General features: G+C 46.5%; 1 protein-coding gene across 1 annotated transcript in view; it reads right to left on the bottom strand.

The window, feature by feature from the left end:
• LOC310819523 (NT-3 growth factor receptor-like) overlaps window positions 1-19,678 on the bottom strand; it is a 91,525-nt gene that overhangs the window by 15,924 nt on the left and 55,923 nt on the right. Inside the window, exon 7 of the mRNA XM_083690825.1 lies at window positions 7,615-7,803. Within this exon, the coding sequence (XP_083546951.1) occupies window positions 7,615-7,803 (189 nt within the window). The remainder of the gene's footprint in view (window positions 1-7,614; window positions 7,804-19,678) is intronic.

Genomic DNA, 19,678 nt, shown 5'->3' with positions numbered 1-19,678 from the left:
TGCTATTTACACAATAGTGTTCCAGAACAGTCTTTAGAATGCACTGAGAGGGCGTGAAGGAGAGGGACACTTACACAGCAACAGCTGGCCGAGGACAGAGCTGAGGCAGAGTACAGTTGGTGTAGGAGTAACTGCCCACAGCACAACTCTCCACTCCTCACTCTGAATTAACCATGACAGGTGGTGTACTCGCAGAGATGGAATACCAAAGGGAACCGCAGGTAAGTGCATTGTTCTTAAAGTCTAATTTATTCATTTATATTTTCTCTGACTGGATGCAGTGCCTTATCCTCAATTAAATAGTAACGTGTGACAAGCAGTCCATCTCGCTCTGCCATCTGCCTTACGCTTCCCCTGATAGACAGCCCCACATCCTCCTTTGCCCAGCAGCTTTCCCACTGTGTGGAGAGAGCTGAAACTTGCTGTAATGCAACGCGTCTTCAGGCTACATCTTGACAGTCCCTCCTAAAGACCTCTTCACCCCCCACTACCCCTATGTACAGTTCCTCTACTGTTCATAATAAAACAATTTTAAAAAGTAATCCTTCCTTCCTTCTTGTAGCATTGTGACTGCCAACGGCCCCTGGTCCTGGCATAGCTTCTTAGGATGACTGATGTGTGATTCACTTACTTGAGACAAATGTACATGTAAGTCGCTTCGGATAAAAGTGTCTGCTGAATGGCAAACATGTAAAAATGTAAAAAAAAAAAAAAAGCACACAAGGTGACTTACGTACAATGTAAGAGAGGGATAATGAGGAGAAACAGGCCTTTTCAGAGCCCCTGGGACAACCAGCATGTACATGTACTGTATGCTAACAGAACGTACGTCAGAACAGGTGAGTCATGAACTGTTTACCTTTTCGAGAAACTCAAGGCAAAGGCAGATAGAGTTTAGAAGTAAATCTTCACAGAGGAACTGTTTGTTTGTGTCAGTCAAAGCACTAGGGATCCCCCCCACCTCCCCCGAACCCCTTCAGCAAACACATACACGCACACGCACACGCACACGCACACACACGCACGCACGCACACACACACACACACACACACACACACACACACACACACACACACACACACACACACACACACACACACACACTCACACACTTCCACCGCCCTCCCCCTCTACTCAGGTGTTCTAGTTTCCATCAAATACCAATAACAATAATGCAGATGAGGGAGAGTCATCTCCTTTGTCTGTTTGCCATCTGTGAGGCGTTCACCTGGGGCTACATCCACCCTCTCCCCCTGCTTCATCTTTATTTCATCGTATCCACAGAGCTCCACTGTGAATCTAAAACAGGGGTGTAATCTCTCTCTCTTTAGACACTGGTAAACAAAAGCGAACACAGTCTGAATTACAGTCAGTGTTCTATTGGGACCGGGGTGGATCCCGTCCTCCGATTTCTACCTCCGCCAGCTTCCCCTGATTGAGGCCCCTGCCATGCGTGAATGGCGGTAAAACTGGTGAGAATACAGTCAATATAGCATTGATGCATGGGTGGATTTTCAAGGGTACTCCGCCCTTGAAGGATTTTCAATTTTTATGATGTTTGAGATCCTGTAATCAGACACTGATTGGCGATGCTCAGATAAGGTTAGGAGTGGTATAGGGATAATCAAAGTTTGCCGTGAAGTGCATTCGTAATACCCTGAAGCACTAGGGACGGTATTTGTTTGAAGTAGTGCAGTCATATGTGTGATGCAAGCATTGGCTGTGAGAAGGGACCTCTAAAAACAGGCAAAGTTAGAGTGTCCCTTTCTTTTCTGATCACTTAAACCGCTTAACTCAGAGTAATGGTTAGATCCCTGAGAACCCATGTACAGTTCTACAGTACACCCACCGATGTACAAACAACAGTGGATAAACGACCCCTTCCTCAATGTTAGTGCCCGCATCACTCAAGTGAGGCTCTGTAACCGCAGGTCTGACAACGGTGCCTAGTGACCTTCCATCAAACATGAGCCGCACCTTCCCCCCCCCCCACCCCCCCCCCCCCAGCTTTAAACATCTCATCTATATTCACTTATTCTGTCATTAAGTGGTCTGTTGCTCTGTACCTTCCTATCTCTGCCCTCCGAGCAAACCATTAGATGTCTACTGTACCTGGCGTCGGAGGCTAGGACATGCTACCTTAACCTTCAGCTTTCCCTCTGTCAGGAGGCAGGCGGGCGGGCAGGCAGGCCCACTCAGCCTGCATCCTGCACCCTATTTACTCTGAGTCCCGCTCTGGAAAGCCCTGAGATTAAAGGCACTATCCCTGGGCTCGCTATCACTCATTTGCCCTCTCCCTCTCCTGGAGCAGCCACCACACTTCCTAGTGGCTTAGAGGGAGAGGAATAATAGGACACACTATTGAAGTTTACGCAGGAGGTCGGGTCACCGTACTGCAGGTGTGTGTGTGTGTGTGGGGGGAGGGGGGGGGTTGTGAGTGTGTGAGTATGAGTGTGAGTGTGTGTGAGTGTGTGTGTGTGTGAGTGTGAGTGTGAGTGTGTGTGCGTGTGTGTGTGTACGTGCATGCGCATGTATGTGTGTGTGTGTGTGTATGTGCGTGGGGGGGGTGCAACCAATGTGGGAGATGCTGTCTCCTCTCATAGGCTGTCATTGACAACATGCACAGGGTCTTTTGCAGCGCTGCAGATGTGCAGTCCTTGGCCGCTGTGCAGCATTGTCCAGCCGTGGCCGTGATCGTCACAGTCCTGCAGGTCATTTACAAGGGCATATTTCTCTAGTCTCTTTAGGCTAATCTTGACTCAAGTAATTATTGGCAAGTAATTTTTGGTCCACAAACTGAAATAGGGTTTTTTAAATGTACTTAAGAGTAGATTACAGCCACACTAGTCGTTTCCTTTTAAGAATTTACAAAATCACACTGTTATAACATATTAGTCTTCAAATCATGTATTGGTTATGCATACTCTCATTAAATTCCCTGTCCTTTAAATTGTGGAATTAGTCACGTCCAGGCTTCCAACAGAAACATTAACATTTTGAAAATGACTACCTTGAGGTTCATTATGTTCGTATAATTTAAAAAGTAAAGTGGACAAAGACAAGGTTCCCACTGACCATGGCTGCGTATCATCACACGGGCTCTTAATGTGGCTGTAATGGAAAGGCTGTGCTCTGTACTCCAACATCAAAAGGTATTGTCTAATTCTGGCTGGCAGGATGTGACAAAACCCCATAATTAAAATAGCGGGGATGAGTGATAAAACAAAGACGTTGCCACGGAGACAGAGGAGTTAGTTAGATATGGATCTGTCATTAGACGAAGGAATTGTCCTCTGCCATTCTGCCTTTATCTCCCTAATACGGCTACATTTCCCTGGGATTGTGCTTTTTTCGCTTTGGCTGGAAAAAGAGCTGATTTCACACAACGTTGTAATCATCAGTCAGCGCTCTGCACTCCTATTTACTGCTGTGTGTGTGTGTGTGTGTGTGTGTGTGTGTGTGTGTGTGTGTGTGTGTGTGTGTGTGTGTGTGTGTGTGTGTGTGTGTGTGTGTGTGTGTGTGTGTGTGTGTGTGCGTGCGTGCGTGCGTGCGTGCGTGCGTGTGTGTGCGTGCGTGCGTGTGTGTGTGCACGCGTGAGTGCGTGTGTGTGTGTGTGTGTGTGTGCGTGCATGCGTGTGTGTGTGTGTGTGTGCGGTAGGGCTGGTTCAACCAAAGGGCCTCGTTCACTTGGACGACAGACTTGTTTTAGTTTGACCTGTTCTGCCGTCATACCACACGGCCGTGGGAATGACAACTGGAACAGCATTTACAGTTCTCTCACAGCGTGTCCAATATGTCCCGTATTGTATATCTGCATTTTATAGTTCATACTATCAGTGTTCTTTGTGTGTCGAAAAATGTTTAGCTGGTGCTAGAGCATGTCCTATATGTCCGGTTCAGTTCAAACAAATCCATAATTCATTATTTAATGCGAATCCTAGCTTCAACAGCATGACAACATATGCAGTACATGTCATTTCCATCTCATGGTTTTACCTGGAACTCATAACTCTGCTCCTGTATATATTACTGGCATTATTTTAATGCACAGCGGCATACAGTACATGGGAGTGCAGATGCAGTGCAGGTGATTAGAATTGTAGATAGGTCTCCACAGAGACACTTGGCGGGTTTGAGGGTGCCTGTTATGTGGTACGCTTTCCCCCTATGCATTCCCCGGGTCCCTGAAGACTCCAAAGAGGCTTGGTTTGAGTGACAGGCCGGATCCCACAGACTGCTGAGGTGCTAAACAGTGATGGATATGCCAGGTAATGTCCGGGGCACAGAGAGGGGTGACAGGGGGCGGGGGATGCATTTCCAGTCCTCATACCCCCCCCCACCCCCCCATAAGAAGCTTTCAAGTAAATGAATGAATAAATTATGGATCCGTGGCCAAACATCAATAATTAAACCATATTTTACCATCCAGTGGGCTAAAAAAAGGTTGTGGTTTGACACATAGCATTGTGTGGGTTGGTCTCTAACAATCAGGGAGAGTGAGTGGCAGGCAGGCAGGCAGACAGACAGACAGGCAGACAGACAGACAGGCAGGCAGGCAGACAGGCAGGCAGACAGACAGGCAGGCAGGCAGGCAGGCAGGCAGACAGACAGGCAGACAGACAGACAGGCAGGCAGACAGACAGGCAGACAGGCAGACAGATAGGCAGGCAGACAGGCAGACAGACAGGCAGGCAGGCAGGCAGACAGGCAGACAGACAGGCAGACAGACAGGCAGACAGGCAGACAGATAGGCAGGCAGACAGGCAGACAGACAGGCAGGCAGACAGGCAGACAGACAGGCAGACAGGCAGACAGGCAGACAGACAGGCAGACAGACAGGCAGGCAGACAGACAGACAGGTAGTCAGGCAGGCAGGCAGACAGGGGTGGAGCCTGGCATTGCAGACAGGCAGTAGGAAGGACAGCCCTGCTGAGGGAGCCAAGGCCCTAGGGCCTGCCCTAAGGGTAAGTGAAGTGATTTATCAAACAGGAAGAGAGAAGCCTGGACTGCATACCCCGGACTTCATTTAATCTCTCCAGGCCCTCACAAGCAACCCCAGGGGGGAGAGAGGGGTCTAAATGACACATCTATAGGCGGTGGATAGATGGACATAGAGCAGAGGGAATAGTCTGCAGTCCCATTGCCTTCACACTGGCAGATGATAACATTGGACTTGTGACCTTGAGCTGAACACAGTTGTCAGTCAGAGGTGAAATCGTTTATGCGATGAATTTAGATGAACGTATACATAAATATACACACAAGTACAACCGTGAGGTTGGCACTGCTACGAACGTGTCTCACGATCATCCCGCCAGTCATTCAGGGTTCCGTGAATCCAACGCTGCGTGTGACACCACACCGTACCGCCTTTAGATGTGGCATTCACACGGTTCATCTGATTTACAATTCAAGGTGCATGACAATGGTCATTTATTCATTATCCACCAATCAGATCTCCTGAGCGGGGCATGATGGGTTCTAAATCAACCACTGCCCTGACATTAACATTAATTCATTCACACACACACACACACACACACACACACACACACACACACACACGTGATTCATAATACATAAGTAAGTTGTCATTTATTTATCACCTCTAAATGGGATTTCCTTCCCTCTCATTGGTTGGATCTTAACGTCGTGGCAGTTGTATGCGTTGATGGATGCCCATATTAGGAACAGCTACAGTGTAGCCATAAACATCCTATGTAGCCTACACCTAATAATAATAATAATAATATCATAATATATGACATTTCGCTGACGCCCTTATCCAAAGCGACTTACATTGCAGTGCATACATTTTTCAGTATATCTAAACACCTCTGCTAAAACAATCCCATGATCAGAAGGAAATGTCGGATATGTTTGAAATGTGGGAGATGGGAGTCTCTCAACATTTCAATCCACGCTGTTTGACTTGGTTTCGAAGGAGAAACACACACACACACACACACACACACGCACACACACGCACACACACGCACACACGCACACACAAACGCCAGAGTTTACTTGTTGCTGGCAGTTGTTGTGTGATGTTTCTCTTGAGCAATTGTGAGTAATTAGGCCTTAAACTGATCTTGTCTTTTTCCAACCTGCAACATGAGTCCCAAGGGTGCCTGTTTGAATGCCTGGAGCTGGCACTCTAAAGATTGTTTTTGCCTGAACAGATTAGATATAGAGTGCTTGGGCTTTTGCCACCAGATGTTAACGCCATATGAACACATTGCCTCTATGGAAGACACTAAATTATACATCGCCCTGAGGGTCCAGGCCCTTTTACTGTAACGTTAAACACAACAGCAATCGCAGTGGAGACACATGTTATGTTTGGAATAATATGCCCATCTTGTGGTTTTCAAGCTCATATTTCCTACCAACTTTATTTTTCAATTAACTCCAATCAAAAATGAGTCAGGAAGCTTAGCGAGTCCCTTTTTAAGCTTATGAACAGAGATCAAAGACCGCCTTGGATAAATTTTGCCCATTTTTGGTCTTCAAATGGCTCATTTCTGAAGAGAAAAACTCAAGGAGATCTGAGAGTCAAAAATAGAATCTGAAGGCATCAAGCATTAGCCCCGACTATTGCCAGACTGACTGATGACTACTTATCAGTCTGGCTAAAGCATTTTACATCTGATATTTAATTGCAAAACATATCAAACAATTCAACACATACACTATTCTCAAATAAAAGTGAGGATGAGAAACAGCAAGGAGTTGTAACTTGAACAAACATATGGCATGAAACACTAACTTTCATTTGCTTAGTAAGTAAGCGTATAAGAACAGTTGGGAGTATAATTTGAGTTGAGTGAGAATATCCTCTCTTTTGCAGCAACAGCCTGGTGAAGAATGAGCCAATTGAAAGCAGGGAGTGATGAGGTGGCCAGGATAGCACGAGGGCCAGAATTTGGGAATTTAGCCAGGATACCGGCGTGAACACACCTACTCTTGCAATAAGTGCCATGGGATCTTTAACGACTCGGGAGCCGGGACCACAGTTTAATGTCTCATCCGAAGGACTGCAGTGCCCTATTCACGGAGGGAGTGCCATCTACAGGGAGGAGTGCCACTTACTGGTCTTCCAACGGCACTTCCAGCAGCCTGTTTTGGTACCGCCCTCCAAGGACTGTCCAAGGCATACCCTGTTTACCTTCCCAGACAAGCCAGCAGAGGGATGCAGGGTGGTGTGGCCACTGACCTGGGTGGAGTATTGTGTGAGTACTACAGTATTGTGTGAGTCAGGGGAGTCTGGTGGAGGTAGAAATCGGAGGATGGGCTCATTGTAATGCATGGAACGGAATGAGGAATTGTATCAAACACACGTGCTTTCTGCCTCCGCCAGCCTCCACCAGCCTCCACTGGTGTGAGTACTACGGGGCGGCAGATAGCCTAGATGTCAGAGAGGCCGGCCAGCGATCGGTGCCGGAGACTGGAGGGTTTCTGAGCAAGGCACTTAATGCCGAAGATGGCTGACCCTGTGCCCAGAGCCCACAGCTCTGTTCTCCCTGGGGGGGTGCACATGTGTTGTCTCGGGGGAGAGGGTGTGTGTGTTGTTGTTGTTTGTTTGTTTTGGTACCCTTGTGTACACTTACAGGTGGTGGGTTTGTTGCAGTTGTGTCCGTGTCTGAAATACTGAGGGTTCTCTATGACGGGGATGCGGGTCATCCCTATGACAACCGCATCAGGACCAGCATCCAGGGTGCAGGGGGTGATGATGCCGTGGTTGACGTGATGAAGAGGGCTGGCGGAGTCTTCCTCACCACTGATCACTGCTACCGGCCCTGGAAAGAAATTAAAGACAAACATTATAGCCAAGACAATTCTATCTCTTCCATATGCTAAGCGAGGTCCCCAACCCTCATTTCAAGCATCTGTGAGGAGGTTATCTTAGCTGACTCCGGACAATTACTTGGGGGGTTAGTAAACAGTAATTCCCTATCTCTGATTAAACCTAAAAAGAAGAAGCAGGTGTGTGCTTTTTCAGACAGGGCTATGTAGGAGATCGTTCCCCATATCATCAGCGCTTCAAAGTCAACACAGGGCTTTCTGACAACCTCAATCTTCCGAGAGGAAGGGGGAATAGCATCAGGATATAAAGTCAACAATTCTGGGTCAACAACGCTGATTTAGTGGAGGACTGACAGGCTAGGCTATTTACCCACAAAGTTGAGTCTCCTCTTCACCTTGACAGCACTGTAAATACTAATCAAGATCCAGTCATATTAAATTATAGTCGGACGCGGGTAGCTCGACCGGTGTGGGAATAGGCTATAAAAAACTTCAGCCTCAGCGGCTTATATCACTTGGGATTCTGCTTTGATATATCAGCCCGGATTTGGTCACCTGAAACGAACATGCCCCAAATAGAATGCCATGGTGAATTTTTTAAAAGTCTACCTCCTCTATTCTGAAGAGAATTATCTCAGAAGTCCCACACAAAAGATACCTCAAAGGGAGCTTGTATCGTAATCTCACTTTTAATGCAACATGAAATAGAATGAAACGCCGGTGTGATCACCAGCCACAGCCCATGCAGATGAACACAGCTTCTGGAGGGCGGGTGGCCTCACTCCAAACCCACCAAACCCGCCCAAAGCCTCCAAAGCCTCAAAATATCCCCCAAACACCTCTAAGACCATTCTGAACCTGCACTAACGTCTCTTGGAAGCTAAGTTTACTGAGGAGGTGGGAGGCGGTTGGGCTCTTGACTTCCAGAACATTCTGGAAATTGCATTTACGGTACCTGACTGATAATAATCCCCTCTATGGTCTCTGAGAGGATTTTTATCATCCGCAAAAGTTCCGCAGGCTGTGAATGGGATTCAAGACAGCAGGTCTCCTGGCGAACACATATCTAACAGCAAAGTTCCCATTGGTAGATCAACTCTGAAACAAAACTTCCTTCCTCTCCCTCGAGTCCACTGGCTCCACAATTTAGACTCTGGCATGTCGTGGGGGAGGGAGGGATTGTTTGGCTGTTGGACAATGGCGTCTGTTTTTCTCAGTGACAGACAGAGGAAGTGAATGCTTTGTGTTGATGTAGGGAAGAGGGAAGCACATTTCAGGTGCATTAGTTAATTCAACAAATCAATTGATCAAATGTGACATTTATGTCATCTATTTCTCAGGAGTTTGGAGGTCAATCTCATTTATTACCCAGGAACAGAGACATAACATTGTTTCCCTCCTTTGGGTTTTAAAATGAACTCATTCATTAAGATATTGTCACAGTGGCTGGCCAGGGGCCTGATCTGAGTACAGTGGGTGGAGTGATGAATTAAGAGAGCATATGATTATGGATTTGGGAGTCATATTGCCAGGGAGTAGAATAGAATAGAATAGAATAGATTTAAATGGAATATAACATAATGGAATATAATGGAATGGAATGGAATGGAATAGAATGGAATGGAATAGAATAGAATAGAATAGAATAGAATAGAATAGAATAGAATAGAATAGAATAGAATATTTATTAAGGGCTCTAAACATCCACAATATCATGGAGAAAAGATCGAGAACCTCACATTTTCCCCAACAAACAACACAATTACATCACAGGCTGTTGTTCTCCCCTGTGCACCTGCTTCAGTTGTTCACACTGGACGACCAATGAAATTAGTGAAAGTGATACTCAGCAAAAATGGCTACTGCGGAAGGTTTTCCTTGCGGTCCAAAATAAATTGTGCGAAGCTTGACTGCTTCCTTTACACCTCACAGTAATTATGCCACAGATTATTTTCAAAGGTAGTTAATTGGGATTGAATTAATTGGAGGACGTGCACCATGAACAGGGAACATTCGAATCATACCCTACTCAGATGAGGCCTTACACAGTAGCACATAAACAAGGATTAAAATAGACTTGGAGGTACACATGGAAAGGGCTCTGGAAGTGGAAATGCATGGCTATGTGATGTATGTTTGTGTGACAACATCAGGTTTAGTCACGAAGACTGTTTTGGATCCAAAACATTTAAAAAAAAATAATAATCTGCATAATTCCCTCCACCCTCACCTCTGCATGAATGTATTACTGTATTATTACCAGTGATGTATTACTGTATTATTACCAGTCGTTTGCTACTGGAACGCTCAGCCACTTATCACCATACATCTGTGATCACAGGCGGCGGAGGCAGGGAGATTGTACCTTCTTCAAACTCCATCACATGGCACTCTTCAAACCCACCCAGCATCAAATGGCGCTGGTTAACACCAGCCCCTTCAAGTGGGCTCTGAAGGGGGATGACTAACATTAACACAGGACTTCAAGTCTCCTGAATAGAGAACCTACATCTTCTAAAAGCACAAGTGATACTGTTATATCCAATTATGACAACAGTCCACCGTGCTAGGTTGGTTAGCCTCCGCCTTGTCAGTGTCAGTTATTAATAACGTGAGTGTGATTCAAGTTGCGGCATGTTCTGGGTGCTGTGGCTTAACGGGCGTGTGTAGTTACCCCGGCGAAAAAACAGAGCTTGAAGTAAAAGTGCGAAAGTGTCACAACAACCTGTGGTGAGGCAAGGCAGGGAGGCTTGATAAAAGCCCTCGACAAACAGGCCTGATAACTCAACCTCCCACTCAACGGTAAACAGACAACAAATGCAAATCAACCCCATGAAACGGAGCACATCAAAACGCAGGGCGCTTTCAGGAAGGTTAGTTAGCTAGCGGTTGTGTCTAACTGTGACACATGCTGAGCCGCCAAGACAGTCAATAGTTATGATTCTGCACAAAGTGGGCGATAGATCATTTATAGTTGTCCCACAAAGCCCCGATGTGCTTTTCCTTTATTGCTGTATAAAAACACGACGACTGAGGGGAAGGACAGAGCACAAGAGACACGGGAGACAAACATATCTCATAAATATCTCATTTCGTTGGTACTCTGTGGACCAAGTGATTTGTCTTTTTTGACCATCAAAACAAAACGTGTCTTTACGTGTCTTTATGTACAGTAAGCACTATGACTGGAGACACTCATAAACAATTGAACAATTTAACGAACAATGACAATCCAAGTAAACCCTTTTCTAGCTTGATGTTGAGAAGGACCAAATTTGGTTGATTTGTTATTCTTCTGTCCCACCATGTCCTATCAGTTTTGTATCCTTCACAACACATTACTCCATAACCTCCCATAAGAACAGAACAACCAATTTAGCAACAAGTTCCAAAGTGATGGGAAATGACATGATTCCAGAACGAGCTATTCCAGCTCTATTTGTTCAGTCATTACAGCGAGCGTCTCAGGGCACCACAACAACAAGCCACATCACATCACATCACATCACCCTGTTATGAATCGCAATGCAAATTGAAAACAAATACACGGTACGATTCAGTAAATATCCCTCGTCATGAAAACATCGACTTTATCATGTTCTCTATCTCTCCTATGGCTAAACTATACCTGGGGGAACTAAATAAATACCTTGTGAGATTGTTACAGTAAGTTCTGTAACATCCTTGAGGCTTTCACATTAGGCATCCGTACTGTGGCGTATTACCCTGCAGGGCACGGTGAGAACGCCGCCTCCTCAATGCACTACGAGGCTCGATGGTCATATTTCATGTCTGAGCAGGGGGCTCGGAACGGCCCTCTGTGCTGAACGGCGGCGCCACCGCCTCTGAAGCGGGCATGTAAATCAAGAGGAGGAGTGAGTGCCACATGCATTCATTCCAGCCACAAAATGGCCCCTTGATTGTGTGCATCAGCGTTGCCATCCCCTGCGGCGGAGGCTTGATTTCTCCTGCATGTTAATGGGACCTGTCCCCCGGTGGGGGAGCGAGCAGACGGGGGAGGCCAGGGGGAGGGTGGGAGGAGGGGAGGCCAAGGGAGGGGAGGGGGGAGGGGAGGGGGGGGGGGGGAGGCCAAGGGAGGGGGGGAGGCCAGGGGAGGGGGGGGTGAGGCCAGGGAGCAGGGTCCATCCGTTACGATCTCTCTGATCTAGTAAAACGTTGAGAGATCAGGGTCAGGGGGAGGGCGCAGGGGGAGGCAGGGGAGGCAGGGGAGGGGGGAGGCAGGAGGCCAGGGGGGAGGGGGGAGGGCAGGGTCAATCTTTTACACTCCCTCCTAACCCAGTAAAACATGGGAGAGATCAAAATTGATAAGGTTGGATCATCCCAGGCGCCGGACCACGGTGCTGTTATTGACCGCAGACCATCACATTTACCATTGTTAACACACACACACACACACACACACACACAGGAGGGGGCAAGGGGTGGAAAATAAAAGCATGAGCAATGAGACAACGATCAATCAGGTGTCATTGGTCCATCCTCAACCCCCACCCCTCTCTCTCATCATCCTCTCCACCTCCCTCCCTCCCTCCCTCCCTCGCTTCTTCTAGCTCCTGGGGGCCTTGGTTTCTTCCCCACTGACAATCATTTACAGCCGCCCCCCTCCTCCCTCCCCTGGCAAGAACCAGCCGAATGAGAACAGATTCTCTGCCTGTCCAGCTCTTTAACATGATGCTACATGGGGCTGGGGGGTGTGGGCTAATTAACCAGCCAGCAGAGACACGTGCACACAAATCAACCGCCACAGTCCCTTGCTGAATGATATCGATGCAATGTATCATTAACTAACTACTGTCCTTTCACCCTATTGTAACTAACTACTGTCCTTTCACCCTACTGTAAATAACTACTGTGCTTTCACCCTACTGTAAATAACTACTGTCCTTTCACCCTACTGTAACTAACTACTGTCCTTTCACCCTACTGTAAATAACTACTGTCCTTTCACCCTACTGTAAATAACCACCCTACTGTACTGTAACTCTACCTACAGCAGTGAAAAACTGTGAGGGAAGTCAAGAAACAGTAAATGTAACAGGTAACACTGTCAAAAACAAACTACTAAAGTCAAGAAAGATGTCAGAATTTACAATTTGAAGGTTAGGTTTGAAGTCATCCGTTCCTGGCAAAACATATATCCTAGTCTCTTTATCTTTTCACTATGGACTTAGGATTGTCGCAAAAAAACGTGTTTGTTTACCTCACAAAATGAAATCCTCTCATCGTGATACAACATTAGGCTGGCAGGCAATGGATCTTACATATTTCAGTCAGCTACACACGCCTCTGGGCAGAAGCTTGTGGAGCGATCATTTAAGAGGAGACTCAGGGGGATGGAGAACATCCAAGGTTACCTGCACTGGAGTCAACATCAATGGCCTTTAATTTGTACCACTAGCCAAGGAAATCACTGAAGACCTGGTGGGCTTGCCTTTCTGACTCAACGACTTCCTGTCTTCAAGGTCTAATCACAGTGCCGCAGGGGGAGACCGGGCCTGGTCTCTGCTGGAGTCCTACTGTAAGCACTGACCATGCCAAAGCAAAGGGAACATAGACTATCTGTCTATCTATCTATCTATCTATCTATGCAGAGACACAAGAATACACACACACACACACACACACACACACACACACATACACACACACTTTGCATGTGGTGACTTTCTCAAAACCAAGGGACACTTTACATAAAGCGTAAACTACACAATTTTAGCCCAATTTAACTGTCCCAGACACTGTCCCAGCTACCGATACTTTCAGCCGTCCCAGATACTTTCAAACAGGTTTGATTTTATGGGCACAAAATCTGCAGTGCTCTTGCAGTGTGACATGTGTACCGACAAGTTTTGAGAACTGTGATCAGCGATAGCAGATGAGCACTGCCTGTCTTGTTTCGTGACAAACAAAGTCGCAAAGTCGTTTTTTTGGGGGGGGTTTTTCTTCACGAGACAGAGCGGTTTTGAGAATCCTCATGACCGAGTGAAGAATCTCCACTAACAAGACCGAAAAACGACAGGAAAGACGGTAGTTGAATGTGAGAGGCTCAGCGACGTTAGGATTAGAAGTCACTGGCATAACTCAAATCTCAAAACAATACAAACAAACCAAATGTCAACAACTAAATAAGAATACTGCAATAGGAAGGTACGACACAAACAAGTAGGGTAAGAATACAACAAGATTCTCCCTGAAGTGTCTCACTTCCCACCGACTAACCCCCCGAAATTAAACACAAATCCCTCCCCAGCTCGACTACGACAAACTGTCCATCAAGTTGATTGGCATAAAAAGTACTAAAGGCTCAAAGAAATTCAAATGCCAGCTGTTCAGCCGGCCTCTGTGCTTCTTGTGAATATCAATATAAACATACTGGACTGTGGATGAGTATTAAGGTGTATGAAATCACCTCCCTGCGGAACTTCACCCTAAGTGGCATACAACAAAGGAACCAAACGTGACGCATGGGGGAGACGGCTGCATGGGGGAGACCGCTGCATGGGGGAGACCGCTGCCGCGGAAGAACTGATTCAAGATGAAAGAAAAGGGAAAATGTAGGTCGTATAATCCAGTTTACCATGACTGGGGGGCGACTGAGAGAGAAGGGAGTCACACCAGCTAATGCAGCCAATTAAGCTTCCCAACCCACCCGCACCCTCCACCCACCACCCCCCCCACCCCCCCAACCCCCCGCAACCCACCCACCTACCCACCCACCCACCCACCCACCACTTCAAAGTGCTGCCATAAGCATGTGGCATTAGGGACCCAGATAGCTCTAAATAGTGTGGAGGATGCCAAGTCAGCGCTGTAGAGAAAGTGACTGTCAACTGATGGGTTTTTTTTTTTTTTTTTTTACATTGGAACAGAGCTTGCAGTGCCTCAGGGAGTCAAGGGCGCAAGATTGGGTCGGGGCAAACGCAGGGAGTACCCTGAACTGTAATGCAAACGTTTGGAGACTGTTATCCAGAATGGGCCGTGTGTGTGTGTGTGTGTGTGTGTGTGTGTGTGTGTGTGTGTGTGTGTGTGTGTGTGTGTGTGTGTGTGTATGTGTGTGTGTGTATGTGCTTGTATGTGTGTGTGTGTGTGTGTGTGTGTATGTATGTGTGTGCGTGCGTGCGTGCGTGTACCGTAGCAGTGTGATGTGTACTATCTGTGTTGAGGATAAGACCCTATCTCCGCACACCTCTCCTGCTGGTCAGGGTGTTCTAGGTATGGCTGCAGTGCAATCACACAGTGGCAGAGCCAGAATCACACTTTCCCCTCCTGATAGCCAGCTGCCACAGTCCTCGTACGTCATTCCACAAAATTGGCAAGAGTGCAGAGATTCACCACTTTACAATGATAGAAGTTGGGCAATGCTGGCTGAGGACAACAGCTTGATGTGGGGACAGGCGCGACCCGAGAGTGTGTTTTTCAGGCTCCAGGTAACACTATTTTAGAGGAGCTGAATTCGGGGCATCTCATTACAAAGACTACATTTCTTACAAATCCCTTCTTTTACATAAACCCCACTAGTTCCCTCTCTCTTCCTTCCACATATCCCTTCAGAAATCATCCCCCCCCCCCGCCCCCCCCCCCCCCCTCTCTACCTTATTTCCATTCCAGTGCCCAGCTGCTTTGCACCCTGCCGAGCGAATGCAACGGGACAATTTCCCCACCGACCAGAGACGCATTTAAATAAACATAAACAGAGGATGTCTCAGGGAGGCCTGTGAATATTGCCAGAGGCTTATCTGCTGTTTTTGAAAGAGGAAAGAGAACACCTTCTCTCTCTTCGGCATTTTCAATAAGACTGTGGCCACAGATACGGGGACGCGTTTATCGGAATTACCACGGCGGTAAAAGTACGTTTTTAATGACAAAATGCACAAACACAGTCCATCCATCACACGTTTTAATATACACTCACCGGCCACTTTATTAGGTACACCTTGCTAGTGCTGGTTTGGACCCCCTTTTGTAGCCCATCTGCTTCAAGGTTCAAAGCGTTCAGAGATGGTCTTCTGCATACCTTGGTTGTAACGAGTGGTTATTTGAGTTACTGTTGCCTTTCTGTCATCTCGAACCAGTCTGGCCATTCTCCTCTGACCTCTGGCTTCAACAAGGCATTTTCGCCCAGAGAACTGCCGCTCACTGGATATTTTCTCTTTTTCGGACCATTCTCTGTAAACCCTAGAGATGGTTGCGCGTGAAAATCCCAGTAGATCAGCAGTTTCTGAAATACTCCAACAACCATGCCACGTTCAAAGTCACTTAAATCACCTTTCTTCCCCATTCTGATGCTCGGTATGAACTTCAGCAGGTCGTCTTGACCATGTCTACATGCCTAAATGCACTGAGCTGCTGCCATGTGATTGGCTGATCAGATATTTGCGTTACCGAGCAGTTGAACAGGTGTACCTAATAAAGTGGCCGGTGAGTGTATTTCTCTTTGCACTGGGCCAGACCAGACCGCGACACACTGGTACCCTAATTACCCTACAGAGCTGAACCCAGCTGGGCCGAACTGAACTGTTCTGGCCTGGCCTCGTTATGCATCAGCCATAGTTGCTGAAAAAAGGCTGGAAAGGACGAAGTTGAAGGAAACAGAAAATACCTGAGCGAGCGCAGTATAGTCGGGGTCAGCTGTGTCGTGTGCAGTCTCAACATGTCCTCTGGCACAAGAGGAGGGACTGAGGCTCTATTGTTTAATTGGACGAGGCTGTTTGAGCCCATTTTCTCTCACACACACACACACACACAGATACACACACACACACAGATACACACACAGACACGCACACACACACACACGCGCAGGTACACACACACACGCAGATACACACACGCAGATACACACACACACACACACAGATGTTTGTTTTTCAGGTTTCATATCACGTTCACTGCTCCAGGTGCCTCTTGATTGTTATGATTATAGTCATGAGCAGAGATATCAAGGTCAAACCCAGGAAAAACATACTGTTACATTAATGTAGTATATATCTAAATATATCATATAGCATCATGCTGGACATGGCAATCAATCATAATAACTCCATGGCTCAATAACATGGCTGAAGCTACTTACATAAGACGCTCTGATTCAATTTCATACAGTAAATTACATGTCCTAGAATAGTAACATTATATAAGTTACGGTACCATGCCCACAGAAATGAGAGTAAACCTCATACTGTACATGCTACGATACATGCTACTGTACATGCTAATATAATAATATGATAACACATGCCATTTAGCTGATGCTTTTATCCAAAACGTTTTCCGTTGCAGTGAGGTGCATACATTTTTCAGTATATATGGTTCCAGCGGGAAACGAACCCACAACCTAAGAGCATTGTTAGCGCCACGCTCTACCAACCGTGCCACAGAGGACCGCACGCTAATGCAGATGCTCGCTAGCTATGTTCTGTACAGTAGCATCCGTTACTCAGAGATCTGAGATATCCATGTTCGCCTCTTCTCTTTGTATGTGTTCGGCTAAGCTGTTGGCACCGTTTGTCATTTTGTCTCAATTATTATGCCAACCCCTGGATCAAAGAAACACCCAAAGAAAAGCTTTTAAACATGAAAACCGCTTCACGCCGCACTGTATTCCCGTCTGTTTATACCGATAGGAGGGAACACTGGGAGGCACACGCTCGCTGATTGACACAATCAGAAGACTCTTTTTGTTTGATCCTGGAGGGGAGGAAGGAGTTTGAGGCAATCCAACATGTGCAGAGAGTGATTGGAGTTTTATTATTTTTATTCTTTCGGAGGGCAAACTGTGACATTAAAAGGAGACTCCCACCTACATGCGGGATTAACTAGATTACTATATCTGGCAGGTCTGAGACTACACTGAGAGCACTTCATCTGAAGGAGCATTATATCATCGCAAAAAAAAAGAAATAAAAAAGGCCCTTGAGGTAAATAAGGGAGCTTCTTTGCAAACGCCTTCTCTTCATATTTTCTCATGGTAAGCAAAAACAAAAATACTGTCAGTTGCACGTAATCCTCCAATGATTTTCATGCATTTCTATGGATCAGAAATCCGCAATTTGGGGATTGAAGATACAAGAAGTACGTTGTGAAATACAGTAATAAAATCACCATGAGACTTCTGTCGGACCAACAGCCCAGATACACTGGAATGACTTTTGCGCGATCCTTGAATGGAACGTCAGCGCAGTCATTTAAATTACGTTGAACTTGTTGTTTTATGTCGAGAGTCCTGTCAAATCTGAATATCTTCAGTTGGGGCTTGTCTTTCACCTCCTAAATATAAACGAGGACTGAATTTCGGTTATAACAGGTACCCCAATAGTATGCCTGCACTACTAATATCAATGTTTCTACTACATTATCATACGATGAAGCTGAGTAAATATGTTTTTTAAGTGTCCAAACAGCATTGAAACCTATCATATCCGTCACTTTGTACGGGGTTTACGCACGTGAACCAGAGGAAAATAGAATCCAATCCTAATTTTACACTCAACGTCTACGCTTTATGCACACGGCGGTGCGGAAGGTAACGTTGACGACAATAGCAGTCTGTCAACTCCGTCTCACGCTCATCACAGACGTGGATTTCACGCCTGTGTTGCAGCAGGGCTTTAAACACACTGGGGGGTAGTACTGCACTCTACAGTATACTGATGTCAAAGTAAAAAAAAAAAATACTGTGTCCTGTAAACTATCTAGCTTGCTATCAAACTGTAATCTTTAGGGTATTATGTGGTTAGGCCCAGCGTTTGAATTGGGACTGATGGAATATTGATACGATGATATAGGGTGGAATTGATGGGATTTTGCTATCTGTACAGTTTGTTTCACAACCTCAACTTTATTCCAAAACTAAAAACCTTGCACGAACGCCTTGAACGCCGTATCCTGAATACCCAACGCCGGAGCCGGCGGAAGCCAGGGTCAACGCAGCCGGGGCTGTCAGGAACGGGAAGATCCGGGTGGGAGAAGTGCTTCTCTGGGGCAACACAGCAATTGCATCTCCCCATTTTTCACTGTCATGTTTTGCTGCACGCACACAAGTTTTGAATAGCCTCGTTAGATCGCCTGTTTTCTCTACACAGACAGAGGCAGGTTGTGAATAGCCAAGTTAGATCGCCTGTTTTCCTACACAGACAAAGGCAGGTTGTGAATAGCCAAGTTAGATCGCCTGTTTTCCTACACAGACGAAGGCAGGTTGTGAAAAGCCTAGTTAGCCTGTTTTTGTTGCCCTATAGACAAGCGGAGCGAGCGTGGGGTTCACAGTAGGTTTGTTTCTTCCACAAGTACACATAGAGTAAGTCACTAAGTATCGTGTCATGTATTCACATGAGTAAACACCGCCAGAGTACGTAGCGTGGTTGTCTCATGCCTCCGCCTCCCTCCTGTGAGAGCCACTTCTCCCCCTGACAGCCGAGGACGGCACCCCGGCCCTCCCTCTCAACGCTAATGGGGGTCGGACGCAGTTTTTTTTCCGCATTTCTGCCCACATTAGCATCTCAAGTTAATCGGCACCATTTGCTCATTGAGGTTCCTTGAGTGAATTACTTTTACAATTGTCACTAATTGTCAGGCTCAACGAGTAGGAATTGGCCTGATTGGTCCCCGTTGGAGCAGAAAAACAACATGCGGTGGAGGTATTCGGTCACTGGGAAGGTGACAGGGGCAGGCAGGAGAACTGCCAGAGGACACTCATACTCATCAATATGAATGGAGCTCAATGGGGATTACAGGGCCCGTCTAATCCTCATTTAAATTATGCTGCATTGATATTACGAGGACATGTGTATGGAATTTGTTAGAGTTTAAGGTTGGAAACCATATGCGATACATTCCTCTGGAATTTACTTG

Source organism: Argentina silus (genome assembly GCF_951799395.1).
Source record: "Argentina silus genome assembly, chromosome: 19".
Taxonomy (NCBI): domain Eukaryota; kingdom Metazoa; phylum Chordata; class Actinopteri; order Argentiniformes; family Argentinidae; genus Argentina; species Argentina silus.
This window is presented reverse-complemented; position numbering and strand designations above follow the sequence as displayed.